Source organism: Zingiber officinale, chromosome 7B (assembly GCF_018446385.1).
Source record: "Zingiber officinale cultivar Zhangliang chromosome 7B, Zo_v1.1, whole genome shotgun sequence".
NCBI classification, from domain to species: Eukaryota; Viridiplantae; Streptophyta; class Magnoliopsida; order Zingiberales; family Zingiberaceae; genus Zingiber; species Zingiber officinale.
This window is the reverse complement of record NC_055999.1, coordinates 15,504,984-15,530,772: the sequence shown is the minus strand read 5'-3', so window position 1 is coordinate 15,530,772 and position 25,789 is coordinate 15,504,984. Positions and strand designations below refer to the sequence as shown.

The following is a 25,789-nucleotide window of genomic DNA, read 5'->3' as shown; positions in this document are numbered from 1 at the left end:
TGTTCTATAGTTGCTCTAAGTTCTTTCCATCTGCATCTTAGAAGTAATAGGACCCCGAGATGACCTTTTACACTACCTTGTATGGTCCGCTCCACTATGACTCCAGTTTACTGACATCCCCGGTCGCCTTGATTCACTTCCAGACCAAGTCCATCATCTGAAAAAATCTCGGAATAACTCTTTTATTATAGTTTTGCTTCATCCTTTGGCGGTATGTCATTGGCTGAGCTGTTGTCTTGTCTTATTATTCCCAGCATGATTATTCCACTCAGCAGAATAATCTCGCCCAGCCTATTATTCAGCTCGGCTTAATTATAATTGCTTACGCACCTAACCTTTGGATCTCTGTACTACTGGACCTTTTTTATGAAGTGTTCATCTAGATTTCATCTTATAAAGGAGATATCAATAAAATTATGGTGGCAAAAGGTGAATACGCTCGCCTCCAGTGCCCTCGTCCTGGCAGGGGGGGGAGCTGAGGGCGGTCACCCCCCAGCTTGCTGCCGTCCACTATACATCACCAGAATGAGGAGGCTTCAGCCCCCCCACCTCCACCTGGACCGCTGGCCACTGGACGCCGGCGCGCCGCCCACTGGCCACTGCCATTGTCGGAAACTCGGACGTCGATGGCCCTATGGCGGAGCGTCATGCGCCGCCGCTGGTGCCGGCGTGCCGCGACGGTTATGCGGCTGTGCCTGTGCGTAGTGCACCGACCTGTGAAGTGTGAAGTGTGTGTGCGTCTGTGCGGCTGTGCCGAAGAAGACGAAGAGTTTTGTTCTATTTTTTTTTTTTTTTTTTACCAATTTTAATTAAACAATAATAGAGTGGGGCCCATTGTTAAATAAATTATATAATAAAAAAATAAAAAACATTAAACAGGGTTTGTAAAATGTAAAAGCCCCAAATTGCTTTGCTGTTGCTTGCTGCTTCGCATTTCATAGACGGTGGCTCAAACCCTAACTCTACTTCTTCCTCCTCAGTCCTCAGCTCTTCTCCCACTCCCACTCGAGTTACTCAACTCTCCTCTAACTCTAACTCTCCAACTCTCCAAGCCTCCAAGGTTCTAGAGATTAGAGTCCAAGGCTCCAGCCTCCAACTCACAGTCTCTCTCGACTCTAACTCTAAGGCTCCAACTCCAAGCTTCAACACCATTTCTTCACAAGGTTAGAACTTAGATTTGCTATGTTTTAAATTTTTTTTATTATTTGATTTTTTTTGAAAATGTACAGCCTACATAGCTACACTCTACATAATACCATATTACAATTTAGTGAATTTACCATTGTAATTTAGTTTTCTATTAGATTGGTAATTTTTCATTATTATTTATTTTATTTTATTGTAAAATATGCAGAATTACATTTATAGTTTAGACTATTTAGTTTTCCATGAGTATTCTATATTTCTATTAAATTGGCAATGGTACTGTGGTCTATGGTAGTTTATTAAAGTTTTAGTTCAACATATATTTTTCCATTACATTTGTAGTTGTTCATTACATAATTTATTTTTAGTTATTTATTTGTGTAGGATATGGAGAGATTTTTTAAACGAACTCGTAGTTCCGGCTCTAGCTCCTCTAATGAGCCGAATGTTATTGAACAAGTAGAAAATCAATCCCGTGTAGAATTGAATTTGGATGATATTGTTAGTGATCCGGGATTACAAAAACCAATTGAAGAATTTGATATTACTATTCGAGATCAAGCTTGAAGAGAGTATGCGCTCCGAGGGCCTTGTCAACCAAATGATCATATGTATCCGAAAATAACTTTTGGTAATCAAGAAAGAAGTTTTCAAGGAACTTGGTATAAAAAATATACATGGCTAGAGTATAACATATCAAAAGATGCTGCATTTTGTTTTTGGTGTTATCTCTTCAAACCTTTAAATAAAGAAAATGTAGATAATGCCTTTATAAAAGATGGATAGAACAATTGGAAAAGGGCATTAGAAAGATTCAATCGTCATATGGGGACTGTGAATAGTTGTCACAATGAAGCTAGAATACAATTTGAGACTTTTCAAGATCAAAGGCATAGTGTGGGGAATATTTTACGAGTACATAGTCGCGATATGGAAATTGATTATCGAACTCGTTTAACAGCAATGTTAGATGTGACACGCTTTCTATTGAAGCAAGGGTTGCCCTTTCGTGGACACGATGAGTAAACTAGTTCTTCAAATAGAGATAATTTTCTTGAGTTGCTTGAATGGTATAGTCAACGAAATGAAGAGGTTTCTAAAGTTATAAAACAAAATGCTCCTGCAAACAATCAATTGACTTCTCCAAAAATTCAAAAGGATTTAACACGTGCTTGTGCTTCAGAGATTACACTTGCTATAATCAATGATATTGGAGATAAATTCTTTTTTTTGATGGTTGATGAGGCTAGGGGCAGTTCAGTGAAGGAGCATATGGGAGTTGTTTTGAGGTATGTGAATAAAAAAGGATGTGTGATTGAACGATTTCTTGCAGTTGTGCATGTGTCTGACACCAATTCTCATTCTTTGAAAATGGCTATTGATGCTTTATTTGTGCAACATGGTTTATCATTATCTAGATTGAGAGGCCAAGGATATGATGGAGCTTCAAATATGCGTGGTGAGTTCAATGGATTGAAATCTCTGATACTACAAGAAAATCCATTTGCAATGTATGTTCACTGTTTCTCTCACCAGCTCCAATTAGTTCTTGTTGTTGTTGCCCATGACAATTTTACTGTGAGTGAATTTTTTGGGTATATCACTATGATTGTGAATATATCTGGAGCATCTTGTAAGAGGAGAGATCAACTTAGAAAGATTCAACATGATAAAATAATTGCTGAATTGGAAAGTGGAGAAATTACTAGTGGAAAAGGGAAAAAATCAAGAAACTAGTTTAGCAAGACCTGGAGATACTCGTTGGGGATCACACTACTTAACATTACTTCGTTTATGCTCAATGTGGTCTTCAGTGATAGAAGTGTTAGGAAATGTACATGATGACACCTCTTATTCTGTGAATAAAGGTGTTGCCACAGGTTTAATTGAGAAGATGGAGAGTTATCAATTTGTTTTTGTGTTACATTTGATGAAGTATATATTAGGAATTACAAATGAGCTATCACTTTCCCTCCAACAAGGGGATCAAAATATTGTTCAAGCCATGTCCTTGGTTAGAAGTGTGAAATGTCGACTACAAGACTTCAGGGAAAATGGATGGCAGATAAGTTTGGAACAAGTTAACACATTTTGTGAATTGAATATGATTCCAATACTTGATATGGAGGACAACATGCTAACTCGTGGTCATGGTAGGCGTAGAGGGCAACTCATCACCAATTTTCATCATTATCGTGTGGAGATTTTTTGTCAGGTATTATTTCTAAAAATCTTTTTTTTTGTTAAAGATATTTCATTGATTATTAATGTTATCATGGTTGCAAATTTGAATGATAGGTTGTTGATTTAATTATACAAGAGATGAATAATCATTTTTCAGAAGTTAGTACAGAATTGCTTGGTTGCATATCATGTCTTCATCCAAGAATTTCTTTCTCTCAATTTGATGTTCACAAACTCATCCATCTTGCTGATTTTTATCCCGAGGACTTCTGTGGTACTGATTATTTATTTTTGGAATAACAACTTATGAGTTACTTTTATAATCTGCGGGATGATCCTTACTTTTCTTCAATTGATGACTTGGGAATTCTTGCTCAGAAATTGGTTGAGACTGAAAAACATTTGGTGTTCCCATTGGTTTATCGTATGATAGAGTTGGCATTAGTTTTACCAGTTGCAACTGCTTCGGTTGAACGAGTGTTTTCTGCAATGAAGACTGTGAAGACTGATTTACGTAATAGAATGGGAGATGAATGGATGAATGACAGTCTAGTTGTATACATTGAAAAGGATATTTTTTTTACAATTGAAAATGAGCAAATATTACAACATTTTCAACAAATGCAGTCTCGTAGAATCCAATTGCCTCCTCTTGTACCGACTCGTCAGTCATCGCAGACTTCTGTGCCAACCCGGAAATGAAGCTCACCTATGGAAGAAAGGTAGACTAATCTTTCCTAAACTTCTAGTTTTTTTCTCTTGCAAGTTAGATTAAATGTTCTCAATGTTAATTTATCAGGTTATGGAGAATCGATCTAGTATTAAGTGGGACAAGGGAAAGACTCTCGAGTTCTAGTCTCTTGGACTCTTGGTAAACTCTAACAATATCATTTCAATCAGATATTGCAAGTATTAGTATTGCAGCCTGTTATATGGTTTAAATGAGAATCCTAAGTGTTCAATAAGATCAATTGGTTATTTAGTTGTGATTAACTTAATAGGCTAAATGGCTAATAGCTTTTGCATGGAGAGTGTTTCCTGTTGTTAGTCATCAAGTGGGTTGCAAAATGAGATGTAGACCTATTTCTTATTGCTTCTGTATTGACAAAAACATTTGCTATTAAAGTGTTCTTTGCTCATCATTGATTCCTCAAAATTCTGAACCTCTTTTTTTTTGCTATGTTCTACACTATATCTCATAAGAATTCCATGCATATTATGATTTATGTGAGTGACGTTCATGTTTATTTGGCTGCAGTTTCTACAGCAACGTATATTATGCAAGAGTTGAAGCCTTGGAGGGATCAACACAGTGGAAATGAATAGACTAGAGTCTAGAGGTTAACTCCTTTGTTCGTTAGATTTTAGACTTTATGTGTATAGTTTCTGTAGACTGTAGTATCGTATATTATGCAAGAGTTGATGTAAAACTTTAATTATTAAATATTTTTATTTAGTCGTAAAAAAAATATATGTACAATTCAGCCCCTCTGAAATTTTTTTTCTGGTTCCGCCCCTGATCACGGGCGGCTACTAACCTTTGGAATAATGACTAGCACATAAGGGAGACATTTATTTCAGCTATGTCGAGATTCGAATCTCAAATTAAATCTCATGATGATAACACCTTATGTATTAACTACTAGACCATCCCGAGGGACGATATCAATACAATTGTGAATATATACAAGAGGAAGTATGATTTGAAATAATGATCAATATACATTAAAGAGCTCTTTTAATTTTTGGCCAGTAAGATTATAAAAAATACATGTTATTTGGATAATTTTAAAATTCCACAAGGCACTTTTGAAATGAGATAAATGTTATGGACACGGTGAGTTTTTTTTAAATGAGAAACAAAGGAAAAGTTTTATTTTTCCCTCAAGATTTATATAATATTTTGAAATCACCCCTATGAGTTTTAAGTTTGTAAATATTTTGTTAAAAATTTGACAAATGATGCCCGTAATTTTCTTATCGTATAATTTTCTATATTATCATTCGGTTAAATTGTATTGATGATTGTAGAATTTTTGAATTGTGAATGGCATTTTCAAAATTATAAGGGAATCTGGCAATTTGGAAACTCTAGGGCATGTTTAAAATAATGTAAATGTTGGGGGATATGATAAAATATATTATTTCTTATCCCTATTCGCTATTTCGTTATTTGGCTGCAGCTCTCCCTCTCCTATCTCTTCCCCGGTGCTCCCCGCACTTCCACGCCGCCGCCATCATCGCTGCTGCTTTCCGACCACCTTCCCCTGACCTTCTAAGCGCTCCTCGCTCAACTTCATCGATTCCGGCTCCCTAATACCGGCACTCTCTCCGCCTGCAGCCTTCTCTTTCCCCTCGCACGCCCGCGCCACCTCCAACCCCGATCAAGGGGAACACGACTTCCCTTTCTAGTGCCGAAGGTCTGATCGAGGCCTCTTTTGTCTCCGAGCGATTCTCGAGAGCCGCCACCAACCCAAACAGGAGGACTGGATTCAGCGGCACCACAAAGGACGGGTCCAAAGCCCCGCCGGCTGTATAGTGGATAAACATGAGTCGTGCTCTTCTCTCTCAATTTCTCAACGTGTCCTTTGCCTCTCCGCGACTATCCGCATCGATTATGTTCGTCTCTCTTCATTTCTGCTTCATTTTTATCCTTTCTCTTAACTAAAAGTTGTTTTCTTGGTGATGAAATCAGCGACCGTGGTCAGTATTTGAGGAGAGTAGGCATCCCGTCTCGCGCAGTGGTTGCTGATTTCAGTTGCGACTGCAGTGCTTCCGCTTCCGCTCCTGCTCCTGCTCCTGCTACAGAGGCTCCGGGGCTTTCTCCCAGTCCATCCAAGTAATTGTTCTTTATTGTTTCTTTCTTGTTAGTTCTGGAGGTTCTTATTATGTAGTGTACTAGTGTTGGGTTTGAGTGCTTAAACTTATCTGGGCACACCATTCAGTTCCTGGGATTTAGCATTGCCTTTTGGTTAAGGATTAGTTGAAATAAGTAAATCTGAATGTGTTGGTAGTATAGTCGTGTTAATGACTTTGTTACTTAGTTAATGCCCTATTCATGTTCATTAATGTACAAAACTTTTATTTCTTTTTCTTTTGAACAAGAAGCTCAATTTGAATTCACTCACGCTCATTCCAGCTCCATAATTTAGTTTGAGCCTCATTAAAATGCTCGGTTGTCTGCAGATAATGTTGGTATCTAAGTAGGTTGCATTAACTGTTTGATCTACTATGAATTTAATTTGACTGTTGTGATGACATTTGTACAAGTGATTGTATTGGTTGTTCAGTCTCCCGATCAAATTACTGGCCAAGGAGAGCATTGTGTAATCAAATCTTCACACTGCCAATGCTTTGGATCCTACCGTGCACAAACCAACCCATACAGTGCTGCTAGGGCTGTAAACAAGCCGAGCTGAGCCGAGCTTTGGGGTGTTCAAGCTTGTTTGATAAGGTAACCAAGCCGAGCCGAGCTTAAAATGAACCGAGCTTTTGAAGTGAGTGTTCAAGCTTGGCTTGGTTTATTTTTTATGAGCTTGAGCTTGTTTGAAGCTTGGCTTGAGCTTGGTTCGAGCTTAGTTCGTTTAGATATTATCAAGCTCTCAATTTAAGCTTGTTTGATTGTTTGAAACTTTTAGTTGTTCGATTGATTATTGAGCTTGATAATTTAAATTTATTTATTTATTTTATTATTTATTTAGCATATTGAAAAGAGTTTTATTAATTAATACAGGTCGTGAACATTGTTCATAAGCATTGTTCACGAACGTTAACGAGCTGAACACATATGCGTTCAAGCTTGTTTATTTAGCTTAACGAACTGTTCAAGCTTGTTTGTTTAATTAATCTTATGTATATTGAACGACCATAAACAAGCTCATACCAAGCCGAACACTAAGCTTGTTCACGAACACTTGGTTCATTTACAGCCCTAAGTGTTGTAACCTGGAACTGCATGCCATTGACCTGGGGCAAAGCTTGCTACTAGTCTAGCAGTTTTAACAGCACTAAGTCATGCTCCATGCGATGTCCAAGTGCTGATCATTTCCTTTCTATTTTTCTTGTCTAATGTAAGAAAAAATATAAGTTCTAAACTTGTCCTACATCAGTTTGGTATCAGATGTTTTGGTGTATTTAAAATGCTTTAATATTAAGGTTCATCCGGTCACTTGGAATTCATACAAGTTGTGAATCAACATTTTTTTTTTTTGCATTACAGTTTTACTTCGTTGGGGATTTATTGTGAACACTTAAATATCAATGTGCTATATTGACTAAGGTTCTTCAAAGACCAAGAATCACGCTACATAAACAATAAAAAATATCTAGTTTATGTTAGATTATTCATTACAGCTGTGTATGAGCTTGGCTAGTATGTACTATTGCTAAGAAGCTCATGGGCAAGCTGGTTAACAACAATTATTCAAAGAATATTATGAATAATAATGGAGTATTTGTTCATGTGTCTCCTGTAAGCATTGGGTTTGGGAGATTAGTGTTATCTTATAGAAACAAGGATTACTTAAAATTGGTTTACTTGAAGGATACACTAACTTGTTAGACAATGCCAACTTACTATTGTATACTTGCAGTCTATGGACTAAGGTTCTTCAAAGATCAAGAATCATGCTACATAAACAATCTAAAAAATCTAGTTTATGTTAGATTACTCATTACAGTTGTGTGTATAAATCTCAATGTGCTATATTAACTGAGGTTCTTCAATGACCAAGAATCATGCTACATAAACAATCTAAAAAATCCAGTTTATGTTAGATTACTCATTACAACTGTGTGTATGATTTTGGCTAGTATGTAGTATTGCTAAGAAGCTCATGGGCAAGCTGGTTAACAACAATTATTTAAAGAATATAATGAATAATAATGGCCTATTTGTTCATGTGTCTCCTGTGAGCATTGGGTTTGGGAGATTGGTGTTATCTTATAGAAACAAGGATTACTTAAAATTGGTTTACTTGAAGGATACACTAACTTGTCAGACATTATCATCCTACTATTGTATACTTGCATTCTAATGTGAGCTAGTGTGTACATCTTATCAAAATCCTTAGAAACTTGAAATTTAGTTGCAGTTGGCAGTGACACCATTAATAGAAAGGATGGGTAACATTTCGTACTTAAGTTGATGCCAACACTGTGGATGGACAAACATAAAACCATGCATTAAATGTCAATGAGAAGCAATATTTTTTCCTTGTCATACGGACTTTTAGTTTTTGGCTGATTTCTTTTTATGTAACCCGCTAAACTATCTGTGCTTCATGTGTTTGGATGGTTTGCATGTAATGAATTAACTTGTTTATGCCTGCTATAATCCTCAGGAAAAGAGTTGTTTCTGGGGTACAACCCACAGGATCTGTACACCTTGGAAACTATCTTGGTGCAATAAAAAATTGGGTTCTACTTCAGGTTATTGCACTTCCTTTAGTAGGTGGTATAACTTAAGATTTTTAGATACAAAGTTGAAAGCTATCTAAAACTTTATAGTTATTTGTCTCATATTGCACTTAAGTATATCCAAAATAATTAATAATGCATCGAGAGTTTGAACCATTATGGACACATGTTCTTTGGTAGTAATTATTTTGAATTATGTTCAAGATGTAAGTTATTGATTATGAACGACAAGGAATATAGTCCTCTTCTTTCTCTTGACATGAAGTTTCTTAGATTGTATAGTGCAAAGAAAATAACAGAAGGATATTTATTCAACTCAGTCATATGGGGCAAATCATAGATGGGATATTATGAGCCAACAACTTTTGTAGTTCTGCAACTCAGTTCTCAGCTAGAATTATAATTAAAATGCTTAATTCTCCTGGGTCTGGCTAGCTTTATATCTACCTTATACACGTGATCATGCTCATATCTTATAATTTGAGTTTCAATGGAAGCAAACCATTGAGAATATTTTACTTTGATGGCTAAACCGGCCTGGACCAGCTGGCTTGCATTGACAAGCTATTGGTAGTCTGGTTTGGATCTGATGCACATGTTTAAAATCTGTCTGAACCAGCTGAACGAGCTGATTCTACCAAGAAATCATGAACCAGACAGGACTTCTGTGGTCACCCTACTAGTCTTGTTTTCAAAGCATTGTCTACCTAGTGCTAGTATTCTCTTTTGCAGCCTGTGGATTTGTATTATCAGAAATAATAGTGTGGTGTGGGGTGTGGCATATGTTAGAATGTGCTTGTCTAAATTTTATACTATTTTAATCATGGATTTCCTGGAGTTTGGAATCCCTATAAGGACAACAGCATCACTTGTGTAGTTGTGTTTCGGCTTTCCTAATCATTCCATTTCTTTTGCAGGATACTTATGATACATTCTTCTTCATCGTAGACTTGCATGCGGTAAGTTCTCTTGGACCCCAACTTTGTGATTATTGTGAATAAATCAGGCCAAACAAGAGAAGAGGACAATTGCCTGTCAATTAAAATGGTTAACTAGTTAAAATGATTAACTAGTTAAACTTAATTTATCATATGAGCAACGAACAGTTGTTAAAGCACAATTATATTGACTCTGCATAAGTATGATAGTTGAATGTGCATGTGATAAATTACACGTTATTTTCAGAAAGCAGTTGACTAGTTCATGCATACATGATACTAACCAAGCAAAGATAAAAGCAATTTTATCGCAAGCAAGAACAGGCCAGCCATCAATCCACCTATAATTACTAAGTAAACTGCCATATAGGAAATCTTTGATTACACCTTAATTACAACTGTATTTTAGATTTTTATTGTCTAGCGTAGCCATCGTAATCAGAATTACTATTACTCTTATGGATGTCAATCTTAAAGTCCTTGCCTCCTACCCAAGCATGTCATATGCTTATATTGGTTGATGTAGAGAATTGTAAACTAAGCCCATCAAGTATGAACAACTAGAAAAACCAAACATCTCTATTCCTAAGAGAACCTTTTCCCACCAAACAATAGAAAAAACAGATAATAATAAGAGGGTGACAGACAATTTCTGAAAACCACCTCTTCTAAAGTGAAATTCTTCCAGTTACTTAGAACACATTCTAAGGTTTAAGGCTCTGAGGTCACTGAGGCTTAAGATATCTCAGTTATGGTCTTAAGTAGCAGAACTAGTATTTCGAAGTCCAACATGATGTAGAAGTATTCAGCAAAGCTTTCAAGGGTTTTTGGTAGATTTTGTATAGATTGAGGGAACTGGATTGTGAGCAAAGTCTATTGAATATCTCTTTTTGTTGCCTTTCACAGATCACTCTACCATATGATGCCTCAGAATTGTCTAAAGCAACAAGAAGTACAGCAGCATTATATTTGGCTTGTGGTATCGATCCATCCAAGGTATATTTATGCTATATGTTGATTGTATTTATTAGCCGACCCCATCTAGTGGGATAAGACTTGGTTGTTGTTGTTGATGATTGTATTTATTATCTTTTTGTTGTCTTCTACAACATATAATTATGCTAGCTATGTACAGGTGGTGTCTTTTTGTGGTCATTGTTATTCAGCATTAGAATGTACTATCTTCATTTCAGGCTTCTGTATTTTTGCAATCTCATGTTCGTGCTCATGTGGAGTTGATGTGGCTGCTCAGTTCTGTCACACCACTTGGCTGGTTGAATAGGATGATCCAATTTAAAGAAAAATCTCGGATGGCGGTGCGTTGTTGTTGTATGGTAGCTTTGTACTTTTTGTTTACTTAACTATCTAATCAATTTCTTTTAATTATCTATTTCTAATAGTAATAAACACTGAATTTTAGCTTCAATGGAATCCCACTTTATTAGCCTTTTAATTAATTTATTATGACAAAATTTTCCAATGTTAGCTATCAAGATATCTTGAATGGATCTTTTGTACTCTGTATATATGTGAGCATGACAACAATCATGTAGATTGGTTCTTCATGTGCATGCCTGGAAGATTGAGTGTGCAATATTCAATCAATGGTTTATGTAGCTAATCAAGCCTGTTGCTTGACAGTCTTGACACTGAGTATAATTTTTCTTTGGCACCGAGTGTAATTACATGTGAACAATTATTGATGATTTTTTGCTTAGTGAAGTCAAATTATTTGACGCGAAGATGTCTTGCGGCTTAATTGGAAATGAAAGATTTTACAAATCTGTGTGATTTCAAAGAAAAGTTATTTTTCCATTGTTGAAATTCAATGATTTCTGGATCAGCAAGGTTAGGAGAAACGTGAACATGCATTGACTATAGACTTGATACTTTAAGAGGCTTGTTTATGAGTTTGATGAGAAAAGATATTGCCTCATGATGTATTTAAGAATGAAAATTTCACCACTAAAAGCTTCTCTGAACATTGAGAGTGAAGTATAGCCATTACTTCAGTCAATAATCTAGTGATCTAAGTTTTAATTGTTCACTAGTCAATATGTCAAGTTATGAGGATGCTACTACCCAAGTCCAATTTAGATTCCATGGATTTGATACTAACCCCTATTATAAACCACTATTGTAATTTCATTGAGCAGTTTTGTGATATGTTCGCTAGTATGTCAGTGTATTTGTGTTGCACTATGCCCAGGGGACAAGAATATTAGTTTCTGAGTCCAATTTAGATTCCATGAATCTGACACTAAGTTCTATGTCAGTGTCAAGAAAAACCAGAAATATCAGTAATGAGTACTTAGCAGAGGTATATGAGGCTGTGTATGTGCACATGTGCATGTCTAAGAATGTCCACGTGGAGTAATTCCAAGAAAACCTTTGTGGTTCAAAGAGGAAAATCTTTTGAGCATTTTTTTTTCTGTTACAGTTAATTGTTATATGGGGGTATGATATATAGGTCAGTTCCACGTAGCATAATAGAAATATCAAATCAAGCCAAATTTTAGGACTACAATTTCTCCTTTTTTAATCCTTTCAGGGGAGGCCATGCGTATATGATAATGCCATCTCACCTCCTCCCTGCTTTCCTTTCTCTTCCTCTACATTTTCTCTATTTTCTTCACACAACAGTGTTTCTCAATCACTGCAAGATCAGATTGTTTTATTGTTATTTGATGCTTCAGCTCTGACATGTTGTTCTTCTTAACACACCCTTTTAGGGACGAAAGAAGGGTGGCAAGATTTCTCACCACTATGTTGATTTATGCATATCTTTCTTTCCTAGACACTCCTCATCAGCTGTCTCAGACAGACGAGATGTTCTGACCAGTGACTTCAGTCTCTCCCTGCCGCATCACTCACAACACCAACCTTATCTCCCTTTCCATCTTGTTGAAGTCCATTGCCATGTGCCAACTAGCCTGATATGGCATGATTTTGACTGTTGGAGAGATTATTATAGAAGATTTGAAGCTTATAATATGGAAATTATGGTGATCATAAGGAAGAAATTGCGACATACTTAAACCCTTGCTAGGCCCCTCTGATTCTACTCAACATATCCCTTGCTTTCACTCCTCAATTTTGAGTTGAAATTTCACCTCAACGTTGACAATTGTCATGTTTATCAATGATTTGCCATTGCCTAGCACCTCCTTCCCTTATATTGGTTTCTTGGATCTTCTCATTTTGCCTTCACATGTATGTTTCAATTTGGACCATCATGTTTCATCTTTGTCATTCATATTACGGGCTTTGTGATGGTGTCAGACTTTTAGTCTCTTTAATCTGGTATTCTTCTCCATCTCTTACAAGTAATAAGAGTAAAAACTTAGTCATCTCCTTGTCTTTATCCTCTCAAAATTGGTATTTGAATCTTTCATTTTTTCCTGTGATTCTTTTCTTATCCAGGTTGTTGATTATAACTGATCCTGTCCGAGAGTCGAGGCAATGGATGCTGGGGACGTGGCGCTCCCGTTGACTGTTGGTGGACTCCTCGTCAATGAAGCCTGCAACCACAGCAACGTCAGTGCCGAGCCGGGGAGGGGTTCCCCGGCGATGGCCCTCCGACGCTCAAGTCAAACACCAGCGATGTAGAGGAAACGAGGAAGCAAAATGGCAGAGTAATTGTAGCTACAGTAGAGATTATGCATACCTCCGTCGAAGCTTGGAGCCCTTTATATAGGGCTTCGGGGAAGCGCGCACGCTTCTCGAGGCATGCACGCTCCTCAAAGCATGCCTTGAAAAGACGTGTCAGAAAAGTGTCCTGACACCATACCTTAACGACCCGAGTATATCTCTAACAGGACAGCGGAAGCTTTCATCGTACGATCTTCTGCCAGACCATGCCACCAAGTATGTCGTCTATCGGTGTAGGTTCCTAGAAGGATATCCTCTGATCCTTCTTTTATCTGTTACAAGCTGAGCGGAAGAGCCGCTCTGCCAACTATCGGCCGTCCGGGCGATCTTGTCCTCGGGGCTGAGCGGAATATGGCCGCTCGGCCAGCATCCGCTGCCATGTAGAATGGAGAAGCTATGTCTGCATGTAGTCTGCTCGGCCAGCTATCGGCCGTTTGGGCGATCTTGTCCTCAGGTCGAGCAGAATGGCCGCCACTGTCCAGGCTCTGCTGCCATGTAGAATGGAGAAGCTATGTCTGCATGTAGTCTGCTCGGTCGCCACTATTCTGCCGGTGTGGGTCCGAGCAGGCTGGCCGCTCGACACATACCTTGTCTGGCAGAGCGTTGGAAGCTCGGTACTTGGCCGAGCTGTGCTAACGTCTGCTTCATGTAGGCTCGGCGGTTCTTCCTCCCGGTCGGAAAAAGGGGGTTGCCCGATCGGACGATAATACTAGGGCACTGACCAGCTTGACTTTGACCTCCACCATGTCATTGACCACCCTGACCGAGGCCCCTCCTTATCACCGGATCAATAACCATAAAGTTCTAGAATCTAATCTCTCTATTCCTTTTTCCAGCTTGACTTTGCTCTCTTTCCAACTATTTATTCCATGCACAGAAATAGTTCTAGAATCTAATCTCTCTGTTCCTTTTTCCCTCCTGCAAGCCTTCACAATTTGCCACTTTATTTTAGCAAACTTTAGGGTACCTGCAGCATCTTCAGGCTGAGGGAGTTAAGAAAGGAGATAACTGGAGTATTCTTTTAAAGCTTCACTGACTTCAATGTCACACTACCAGAATTTGAGGGAAGCTTTTAACCACTGCACTAGTGTCTTTGTCATCTTCTTCAAACTTCAGAAAGTCTTATTTTTCATTTGTGGGACTTTTGTAATAAGCTGCACATTGATTAGTATCTATGCTTCACCTCTGAGGGAGACTGCTAGGCTTAAAAAATTATATTGGTGTTATCACATATAGGCTTAGTCCCAATATGGGGTATCATGGGTCCTATAAGAAGATTGCATGGCTCTTTTTTATCCCTCCCAACTTCCTTGACAGAATCGTATAAGAAGGTTGGATGTTTAAATATGCCTGATATCTGAAGGTTTGTAAATCCATATTTGCAATTCTTTTTGGTGGGCATATGAATACAAGAAACAGTTGTAGAAAAATATAGCATCCCTTCACTTGATAAGCATTCAAAGATGAATCAGATCCTTCTGAAAGAACCTTATCTTATGTGTTATAAAGCAATGTTCCATGTCTGCACTTTTGGTAAACTGAAAAATATGTGCATACTTGCTTCAAACTAAGAAAAGGTTACATTACATGACGTCTTACTGGAAGCTTTTTTCTTAGGGTGATGAGAATGTAGGAGTTGCACTTTTAACTTATCCGGTTCTGATGGCTTCAGATATTCTGTTGTACCAGGTAAATAATCCTCCTTTTCACATTCAACAGATGTAAATACAATTAAAATATAATTGGAAATAACTCCTCAATTTTAAATCCTACTTTAGTTTCATCAATTCAAACATTCTTGTCATTCTGACATGAGATAGACTTAATACTCATTGTCATGTACATGCAGACTGATTTGGTACCTGTTGGTGAGGATCAGAAACAACATTTGGAACTTACTCGTGAATTAGCTGAAAGAGTAAATTATTTGTATGGAGGAAGGAAATGGAAGAAATTGGGAGGGTATTAAGATTTAATCATACAGTACTCATTACAAAGCCCAAGAGAAACTCTAGAACAAATGTTTCAATATTTATTTTATCAGTATTCTCTAATGGTCCATCTGTTTGCAGGAGAGGTGGTATGTTATTCAAGGTCTCTCTCTTTCTAATTGAGATAGATTTAACTACATCAAGCTTTTGACTATATCATTTTTGTTGTTCACAATATTGATATTACGGCATTGTTTTCCTTTTCTTAGGTTCCTGAAGCCTTTATTCCACCAACAGGGGCTCGGGTTATGTCACTCACAGATGGTCTTTCAAAGGTAGGCAATAATTTACTTTCTTATGAAGAGAGTCTTTTCTAATATATTTACCCAATAATTATAAATTAAGAAATGGCCATTAATAGATCCACTGTGATATTTATGAATTCCTGATTGCTTCATTATAATATCTATTAGATTCTTTGGCTTAATGTAGTGTGATTTGAACCAACTAACAATTCTTTGTTTGTGATGAGTAGATGTCGAAGTCTTCGCCTTCTGATCAGTCTCGCATCAATCTTCTTGATACAAAAGATGTAAGAAGCTATGATTTTTTCCTTTAGTCTGTTTTATGTCTCTTTTGGCGAAAATTAAATAAAGATTGCTTCATTGTGAATAAAGAGTTTCATGTAGTAAAACAATATTCAGATGCAGAACATTGAACAAAAGATGCATACTAGGGTTCCCATGATCAACTTAGGTTAATTTATTTTCTTTGTTTCATTAGAGCTGGCACAAGCTGTTGTGACATGATAATTCTGCTTGATATATATATAGCTCATATCCTCCATTCTTTATTATTTTCATCTTATTTGACTTTTACCACGTTGGGACGTCTGAAATAAAGCCAACATCCTTGTCTTTATGCCACATGCGAATTGCCATAAAGACATCTCAATCCTTTTCTCATGAACGAAAAGTTATTCAATGAACTAGTTACCTTTTGACTGATTTTACAGACTGTTTGGATCCTGATGTATGTTTATTGGTTCTTGTTTAAAGTAAAACCTAGAATCTCGTGTCATCCGAACCCCCACGAGTTAGGCCTTTATATAGGAAAGAAGATATACACCAAAAGACACAAATACCCTTTTACTTATTCTAACACTCCCCCTCAAGCTTGAGAATATAGATCATATATACCAAGCTTGTTACATATGTAGTCAATCCGGGGACCTCTAAGTGATTTAGTAAATATATCTGCTAGCTGATCATTTGAGTTGACAAAACTAGTAGATATTTCTCCGGATATGATTTCTCTTTGACAAAGTGACAGTCAACTTCAATATGCTTTGTTCTCTCAGACTGGATTTGAGGCAATATGCATAGCAGCTTGGTTGTCACATATGAGTGACATTTGTGTAACCTCTCCAAACCTTAGTTCCTGAAGCAACTGTTTTAACCATATAAGTTCTTGACTAGCAATAGCCATAGCTCGATATTCTGCCTCTGCACTGGATCTTGCCACAACATTTTATTTTTTGCTTTTCCAAGAAATAAGGTTACCTCCGACAAATATACAAAATCCAGAAGTGGACCTTCTATTAGAGGGAGATCCTGCCCAATCTGCATCAGAATATCCTACGACTTTAGTATGTCCTTTGTCTTCATATAAAAGACCCTTTCCTGGTGCTCCCCTGATATATCGAACAATGCGAGTCACTGCATCCCAATGTTCTTTGCATGGAGAGCTAAGAAACTGACTTACTACACTCACTGCAAATGAGATATCCGGACGAGTAACAGTAAGGTAGCTTAGTTTCCCTACCAATCGCCTGTACCGTTCAGGATCTGAAAGAGGCTCCCCCTGATTTGGTAGGAGCTTGACATTAGGATCCATGGGATTGTCGACTGTCTTTGAGTTTAACATTCATGTTTCTTCCATAATATCCATTGCATACTTCCTTTGGGATATAATGATCCCATCTTTAGATTGTGCCACTTCTATCCCTAGAAAATATTTGAGTTTGCCGAGATCTTTTGTCTGGAAATGTTTGAAAAGATGTTGTTTTACTTGTGAAATTCCAAGATGATCATTACCTGTGATGACAATATCATCAACATAAACCACTACATAGATGCAACCAGTAGATGAGTGGCGATAAAAATAGAATGATCAGCCTCGCTTCGAGTCATGCCAAACTGTTGAATTATGGTACTAAATCTACTGAATCATGCTCTGGGTGACTGCTTGAGACCATATAAAGATTTCCATAAGCGACATACAAGACCAGAAGACTCCCCTTGAGCAACAAAACACGGAGGTTGCTCCATGTAGACTTCCTCGAGTAGGTCACCATGTAAGAATGCATTTTTGATGTCCAATTGATGAAGGGGCTAATGGCGAATTGCAGCAATAGACAGGAAAAGACGCACAGAAGACATCTTGGCAACAGGAGAAAAGGTGTCTCCATAATCCAATCCAAATACCTGAGTATAACCTTTAGCGACAAGACGAGCCTTAAGCTGATCAACCATGCCGTCTACACCAACTTTCACCGTAAACACCCATTGACAACCAACCACTGACTTCCCAGGAGGTAGAGGAACGAGGTCCCAAGTCCCACAACTCTGTAAGGCACTCATTTCATCAAGCATAGCCTGTTTCCATCCTGGATGGGCAAAGGCATCACCTGCAGTCTTTGGAACAGAAACAGACTACAGGGAAGACAGACAATAATAATAGGATGGGGAAAGACGATAATAGCTTAAAGAAACATAGTGAGGAGAAGGATTACGAGTGGAACGCATACCCTTTCGAAGTGCAATAGGAACATCAGAGTCAGGAGATGGGACCGGAGGAAACGACGAAGGACTTGGCTCTATAGATGTGCTCACAGCAGTGTCAGTGTTGGTCGGCGGCAAAGCAGAACGAGGACGGCGCTAATAAACCTGCAAAGGAGGAGACGAGGCAGGAGGTGATAGAGGCGCCTCCGGAGGATAAAAGATAGTCATTGGTGCAGGTGGAGAGGGAGAAACCTCGGCCTGTGAAGCGGAAGGACCAAAAAAAGAAACCGACTCAAAGAATGTGACGTCAGCAGAGATGAAGTACCAACGAAGAGTAGGGGAATAACACTTGTACCCTTTCTGAGACCGCGGGTACCCAAGGAAGACACACTTATGAGACCGAGGAGATAGTTTGTCAATGCCGGGATCAAGAGCATGAACAAAACAAATAGAACCAAAGACCTGAGGTGGTAGAGGATGAAGGGACTGATGTGGATAAAGTACCTGATGAGGTATTTTACCCTGGAGAGTGGACGAAGGCATGCGATTGATGAGATAACACGCAGTAAGTACGGCATCACCCCAAAATTGATGAGGGACATGAGAATGGAGAAGAAGAGTCCGAGTGGTTTCAAGGAGATGACGATTCTTGCGTTCTGCAACCTCATTCTGTTGAGGGGTATGAGGGCAAGACGTGCGATGCAGCACACCATGAGATGTCAAGAAGGTACGAAACTGAGTAGACAAATACTCGCGTGCATTATCACTTTGCAAAGTTCGAAGGGAAGTACCAAATTGAGTTTTTATTTCAAGGAAAAAGGATTCAAAAATAGAAAACAACTCTGAACGATCCTTCATTAGATATAACCATGTACAACGGGAAAAATCGTCTATAAAAGTAACAAAATATCTTGACCCCATTGTAGAAGAAACACGACTCGGACTCCAAACATCAGAATGAACCAAAGAAAAGGGAGACATAGCCCGACTCTCAATACGAGGAGAAAAAGAACTACGAACATACTTACCTAATTGACACGACGCACAAGATAAAGACTCTAAGTGAGAAAGACTAGGATGTAACTGTTTCAACTTATTAAGACCTGGATGTCCCAACTGAGCATGAATAAGAAGTGGAGATGCCGCCGCCGAACCAACAAAAGAGGGTTGGTGAAGTCGATATAGGCCATGAGATTCACATCCGAAGCCAATCATCCTCCCCGTACTCCGGTCCTGTAGGGAAACGGACGTGTTAGTAAAAGAAATGACACAATCAAGAGATCGAGTAAGTTGACTTATGGACAATAAATTAAAAGGAGCTCCGGGAACATAAAGAACATTATGAACTGAAAGAGATGAAGAAGGATGAACAATACCAATACCCTGGGATTGAGTTTGGGAACCATTGGCCATGGTGACCATTGGTAAATTACCAGAAGTAGTGAGAGAGGAAAAAAGGGATTTATTACCAGTGATATGATCGGTGGCCCCAGAATCAAGAACCCAAGGACTCGAAGAACGAGATATGCCAGCAAAAGAAGTACCAGCGTCTGCAATGGTAGCAGTGGAGCCCGAAGCCTGTCGATCCTCAAACCATTTCAGAAAGTCAGTATAGGAAGGTGTTGAAGTCGAATCAGGTGTTAACTGTGAAGTGGAAGCTGAAGGAGCAGCAGAACTCTGAACAATCTGAGCAGCACGAGGAGGACGACCATGTAGACTCCAGCATTTATCAATCGTGTGTCCCGGTCGGTGGCAATGATCACACCAAGGGCGTCCTTTGCCACCCTTGCGAGGTGGAGGTCCTTTGTGTCGAGAGACCAAAGCTGACGAGTCAATAGGAACAGAAGAAGGCATCGTCAAGACTTTGGCCGGGACACGGAGAAGAGTCGCCCAGGTATTTTCCATGGTAGCTTCTGTGGGGCTGCCCAGGATCTGGTCACGGACATGAGAATAATCTGTGGGCAGACCATATAAAGCCAAAGACATAAAAAATTTCTTCCGATTTTCAAGCTCTTCAACAGGATCGGCCGCAGGTGGGAGCAGTTCATTGAAGTCACAAAGAAGGCTAGAAACTGAACCCAGATAATTTGACATTGAATCCTTAATCTGATTGGCGCTGAGGATAGTCATGAGATCTTCACAAACTTGATAGAGTCGTCGAGAGGTGTTTGTAAAGAGTTGTTGAGCTTGCGTCCAAACAGCTTTGCAGGTTTTGTGAGTACGGAAGACATTCCTAAGAGATGAATGGATGGTGGCTCGGATAATACAACACAACTGAGCGTCAACCTTCTTCCACAGAGGACGATCGGCGTCTTGAATATCTTCTTCAGTTTGAGTGAGATGTGTCTCATATCCCTGTCCAACAAGCCAAAGTTCAATGTGAGATGCCCAGGAGATATAATTTTTACCATCCAACTGCTCGGAAGAAAGGGGTGCAGTAATATGGTTGGTAAAGATTGAGGTATCTGGCTTTGGGGCGCCAGATGTAGCCATGAATAGAACTGTGGACCGGACTGCGCTTGCTTCTTCTACCCAATCGGATGAATCCGGGAACGAGAACAACCACTGGAAAACTCGCAGCAGGGTCGGATGAGATGCAGAAGCTTCTTCGGAGATGCCCTACTCCAGCAGGAACTCTTCGAAGCTTGCTGATGGATGGGAAGGAACTGGAACGCCACTGTGCCACCGATTCTTCCCCTGCCGGCGAAGAGTTGAGCTTGAACAGGGAACGTCGCCGCTGTCACTTTCAGCCCGCAGCACTCGTCGCTGTCCGTCGCCGCTGGAGAGAAGAAGAAGAGGTGCCGCCGGCCGGAAAGAAGAAGAAGAAAGGAGAAAACGCTGTGGGGGAGAGGGGAGCGTCGCTGTGCCCTAGCCGCGCGAGAAGAGGAAAACGCGAACAGAAGGGCGTCGGGCGTCGGGTGTCTGGCGTCCACGAAACAGCAGGCGGGCGTCAGGCGTCCACGAGGCGGAGCTCAACGTCCACGAACCAGCAGAGCCAAGGCGAAGCTCGATGCTGGAGAACTCGCGCGGTGCGGCGCTGGAGAAGAACTCGCGCGTCGCGCGGTGCGGCGCTGGAGAACTTGCGCGGTGCGGCGCTGGAGAAGAACTCGCGCGTCGCTTGTGGAAGAGAAAGGCTCGGCAGAAAGAGACGGCGCGGATAGAGAAAAGAAATTAGGGTTTTAACTTGGCTCTGATATCATGTTTAAAGTAAAACCTAGAATCTCGTGTCATCCGAACCCCCACGAGTTAGGCCTTTATATAGGAAAGAAGATATACACCAAAAGACACAAATACCCTTTTACTTATTCTAACAGTTCTATTTGAATTTTTCTGGAAGTGTGTAGTCTGTTAAAAAATCATATCCTTCAGCAGCAGCATTGCGCTAATATTATATGTATTTCTTATCTATAAAATATTCGTAGGAATGAGCTTGGAAGAACTTGATCTGTTAAAACAAGCATATCCTTCAGCAGTTGCCTTACACTGTAATATTAGATGTATTTCTTATCTATACAATTTTCTTACGATGAGCTCCAGGAACTTGTAAATGCAGCATTGGGTTATATCATAAAATTTATATATGTTTGTGAAATTTGCACTTGATCTTGATACGGGCTATTTAATTTCGTGAAGTTAATCCTTCATCACAGCAAAATAGGATGAACCTAGAATGTGTAATGGAGGATCATAGATTCTTGAAACCATAGCCTTGGCTATAACATTTTCCTTTGTAATCTAAACCACACTTTGTTGATGTTTTTAGGTGATTGCTAACAAGATCAAACGCTGCAAAACCGACTCATTCACGGGGTTTGTAAAATAGGCCCTTCGCAGTTATATTTTTTTTTTACTTTTCTATCTTTTACTGTGGGGTTGGTTGAAGCTAGCCTTATTTATTTTTTCAGTGTTTTATGGTTATTTGAGTGCCAAAAGCTGTTGATATTTTCTATTCTCCTGATTTTTTTAAAAAAAAATTAATACGAATATGCCAGCCATGTTTGTTTGGTTACATAGTGGTTTTAGAAGGTCAGAGGGGCATTTCATTTATGTGAAACATAATTGATTCAAAGATTGAGTGCCTTCTTTGTTTGCTCGATGTCCATTTCAGTGAGCCCCTAATCATTGACCTAATTTGCCAGTATCATTGTTATTTTCCTTGTGGTTGCATTTTCCCTATTTCCAAGATAGAGTACAGAATTAGTTCCATTGTTTTTGGTTGCATACTGCAGGGTCAGGTGGAAAATCCTTGTGGAAATATTTTACAGATATTGTTAATACTTTGTAAAAGGGGAGCCTTGGCAGAGTAGTAAAGTTATTGCCATGTAACCGGGTGAGGGGTTAAAGTCGCGAAAACAACTTTTTGCAATGTAAAATAAAGTTATGTACAATAGACTCAATGTGCTACAGCTTGGTTATTCATTATAAAATTTTCCTTATTAAATAAAATACATAAGAAGGAAGTTTTTTACCGTCAACCATTTGTGGTCAACTAGAAGAACCTTTTCCACCTTTAAGTTATGTACAAGGACATCTTAGTTGTTAATTTGCTTCAGTTTTTCCTTACCCTCTCACATCAATCCTAATCAAAACTTGTTCAGTTATAGAATTATACTGACGGAATCTATGCATATCCTCATTTACTGGGACTAAACCTATTTTTTTTTTAAAAAAAGATGATATTTGATTTATTTATTTATTTTGGTAGTTCCTAACATTTGTATCAACCTTTGGCTCTTTGCTACATTATGCTTTTTCTATAACTACCCCAAGTTTTTTTGTTATGTGAGTTTAGGTGCCCTTCTAGTTGCAAAGACTGTTCTTCATGTGCATTTAGTTCGGATTTAATTGCTGCATATTTACATAAGCTTAATTTGTTCTGTATTTAGAAACCTAAATATATAGTTTGCTTTCTCTAGAGATGAAGAAATGTAATATTCCTATAGTTAATAAGTTTATTGCTTATGTTCAGATAATACATAAGTTTAGTCAACCAATTATATGACACATAGGAGGTCCATTCATCATTCTATTTATGATTTAGTGTTGCCAAGTTTGTAACATAGTCAACAGTTCAGAGAACAATGTTCTCTGACATTGGTAGGTTTGCTTTTTGTGGGAAACTTTTGGATGCATATGAGTGAGCCCTTTCCATGTTCTGCACCACATTTTTATTTTCATCCCACAGTTTTCTCTAGGCTTGGATCCTTAGAATGGGTCTAACGCATGTGATGTCTAAAAGCTGGTAGTCTGTTCTATTAGCAATTTTCTCACATTTCAGTTTGATGTTAGTTTTGCCTCTAGATATAGGTTTGGATTACTTGAATTGATAACTTGACGAGAGGTAAGAGGAATGATAAAGAAAAAACATAGATACATATGAATGATATGTCCATTTTATATGCTTCTCTCTTCCTCTCCTCCCTACATGTCCACCCATCTAAACCAAGGAGTTCTGTCAGAAAAATATTTAAAATTTTACTGGATGACTGTTTGAGTTCTTGTAGCAGCATGCCTCCAACAAAACGCATGCCATTTTTCTTCAATTCCTCTTTAGAGAAGGAAAACACTTTTTTTTAAGGTTCTAAAGTGTCTTGTTTTCTTTCCCTACCCACCAGTCATCCTGTCTATAAATAGTTTGCTCAATGGTCAGTACGGTTAAACACATCGATTGTAACTATTGAAAATCTTAGGGCGCGTTTGGTTTAGGAGAATAGGAGTGGGGAAGGAATGGGAATCATTGATTGCCATTGTTAATGTTTGGATTATAGGAATAGGAATACAAATAAGGGAATGAATTCTTGAAATTGGGTAATGACTCATTCCCATGTACCTCCCCTTCAATGAGTCATTACCCTATTTTCATCAATCAAAATATTTCCTTATTCCAAAAATACCCTTGACCTAAAACTAAAATTTTCTCCCTTAATATCAAATATCAAAATATATTTATTTATTTATTCTTTCATATAACTTCTCTCTCCTTGTTCTCTCTCATCATATTTTCTCTCTCATCATTTTATCACACTTTCTCTCTCCTTAATCTCTCCTATCACACTCTCTTTCCTCTTTTTTTCTCATTACACTCTCTCTCAGCATACTTTCTCTCTCCTCAATCTCTTTCATCACACTCTCTTTCTTCTTTTTTTTTCTCATCATACTTTCTCTCTCCTCATTTTCTCCCATCACACTCTCTTTTTTCTTTTTTTTTCTCATCACACTTTCGCTCTCATCACACTTTCTCTCTCCTCAATCTCTCTTGTCACGCTCCCTCCTTTTTTTTTTCCTCAACACACTTTCTCTTTCATCATACTTTCTCCCTCATCATACTTTCTCTCTCCTCAATCTCTCCCATCACACTCACTGGTTTTTTTTCCATCACACTTTCTCTCTCATCATACTTTCTCTCTCCTCAACCTCTCTCATCACACTCTCTCTCCTCTTTTTTCATTACATTTTCTCTCTTCATCCTCTCCCATCATACTTTCTCTCACATCATATTTTCTCTCTCATCTTCTCTCATCATCTCTCATCATGTTCTCTCCTATCACACTCTCTTTTCTCATTTTCTCTCATCACACTTTCTCTCTCTTCATTCTTTCTCATCACACTTTCTCTCTCATCATACTTTCTCTCTCATCATTCTCTTTCATCATATTTTTCTCTCATATTCATCTTTCTCTCACATCTAATTTTTTCCTCTTATTTTCCTTTAAGGGTAAAAAAGGAAATTTTGATTTATTCTGATAGAAAATATGTAAGTAACCAAACATTGCTTTTAAGAGTGATATTCATGCTCATACCCATTCTCATTCCACAATACAATGATTCCCATTCCGATTCCTATTCCTAGGAAAGAACCAAACGCCCCCTTACTTTCTGCTCAAGTATTTTCAATGACAGAAGTGATGATTTATGAACTCTGTCAATGTTTCATGTCAAACTCTTGTGCCATTAACAATTTGCAGGATGGAGTTTGATAATCCTGAAAGACCTGAATGCAATAATCTTTTATCTATCTATCAGCTTGTAACTGGGAAGACCAAAGAGGTACTCTCTCTCTCTCCCTTTGATGGACAAGTCAATGTCCCTAAACAATTTTCTGAGTGGTTGTGCGCAAATCCGCTCGCCCACTGTTTTATCACTATCTTTATCAGGAAGTCGAAAATGAATGCCAAAATATGAACTGGGGAACATTCAAGGCAATCCTCACAGATGCTGTGGTGGATCATCTGCATCCAATCCAGGTTAATGTGAATATTATTACCTGTTTCTCTCCAGCCCTGTTCTAACCAACTTGTTTGAGTAGAAGCCTTCTAAATATAAAGATACAATGCTGTCAATTATAAAGTTAATCATGATTTGATTTTTTTTTTTTTGGTTCTCTCAGGTACGGTATTCAGAGATTACTACTGATCCAACATATTTGGATCATATTTTGTCAGAGGGTGCTAAAAAAGCAGCTGACATAGCGGAAATCACTCTCAGCAATGTCTACCAGGCCATGGGGTTCTTGAAGAGATAGCTCATGTTCTTGCTTCTGCGAGGCCATTCTTTATTATTCCCTTGTAAGACTCAGGACGAAGGAGTTTTGAATTAACTAGGAGTTTTGAATAAGTTAATTTATTTTCATGATTTATAGCGATTCTTTTCTCAAGACGTCATACACATTTGTATTCTGATATTAAAATATACTTCTTGCTTATTTGGTTGGTTCATGAAAAAACATTTTGAATAGCCA

General features: G+C 38.5%; 2 protein-coding genes across 3 annotated transcripts; both read left to right on the top strand.

The window, feature by feature from the left end:
- The first annotated feature begins 634 nt into the window (after window positions 1–634).
- LOC122004191 lies at window positions 635–5,609 on the top strand. The gene is made up of 7 exons (XM_042559115.1): window positions 635–716; window positions 2,480–2,605; window positions 2,961–3,026; window positions 3,093–3,361; window positions 3,709–3,882; window positions 3,966–4,052; window positions 5,514–5,609. Exons 1-7 carry the CDS (start codon window positions 635–637, stop codon window positions 5,607–5,609), a joined length of 900 nt encoding a protein of 299 aa, XP_042415049.1.
- Window positions 5,496–25,753, top strand: LOC122005400 (tryptophan--tRNA ligase, chloroplastic/mitochondrial-like). Of its 2 annotated transcripts, XM_042560428.1 has the most exons (15): window positions 5,496–5,949; window positions 6,026–6,169; window positions 8,673–8,760; window positions 9,666–9,707; window positions 10,593–10,682; window positions 10,880–11,002; window positions 14,955–15,026; window positions 15,187–15,299; window positions 15,410–15,431; window positions 15,538–15,603; window positions 15,804–15,860; window positions 21,815–21,861; window positions 25,017–25,098; window positions 25,206–25,295; window positions 25,439–25,753. In XM_042560428.1, exons 1-15 carry the CDS (start codon window positions 5,879–5,881, stop codon window positions 25,571–25,573), a joined length of 1,242 nt encoding a protein of 413 aa, XP_042416362.1. In that variant the 5' UTR covers window positions 5,496–5,878; the 3' UTR covers window positions 25,574–25,753. The 2 variants fall into 2 exon arrangements, with proteins under 2 accessions (XP_042416362.1, XP_042416363.1); XM_042560429.1 differs by lacking the exons at window positions 15,410–15,431; window positions 21,815–21,861.
- Window positions 25,754–25,789: the final 36 nt, after the last annotated feature.

Coding starts and splice junctions, on each gene's coding strand:
- LOC122004191 (XM_042559115.1), top strand. CDS start 635: ATGGCGGAGCGTCATGCGCCGCCGCTGGTGCCGGCGTGCCGCGACGGT. Junction 2,606..2,960: donor TGGAGCTTCAAATATGCGTG/GTGAGTTCAATG, acceptor TGTGGTCTTCAG/TGATAGAAGTGTTAGGAAAT. Junction 4,053..5,513: donor AGCTCACCTATGGAAGAAAG/GTAGACTAATCT, acceptor ATTTGGCTGCAG/CTCTCCCTCTCCTATCTCTT.
- LOC122005400 (XM_042560428.1), top strand. CDS start 5,879: ATGAGTCGTGCTCTTCTCTCTCAATTTCTCAACGTGTCCTTTGCCTCT. Junction 5,950..6,025: donor CGACTATCCGCATCGATTAT/GTTCGTCTCTCT, acceptor TGATGAAATCAG/CGACCGTGGTCAGTATTTGA. Junction 15,604..15,803: donor TCACAGATGGTCTTTCAAAG/GTAGGCAATAAT, acceptor TGTGATGAGTAG/ATGTCGAAGTCTTCGCCTTC.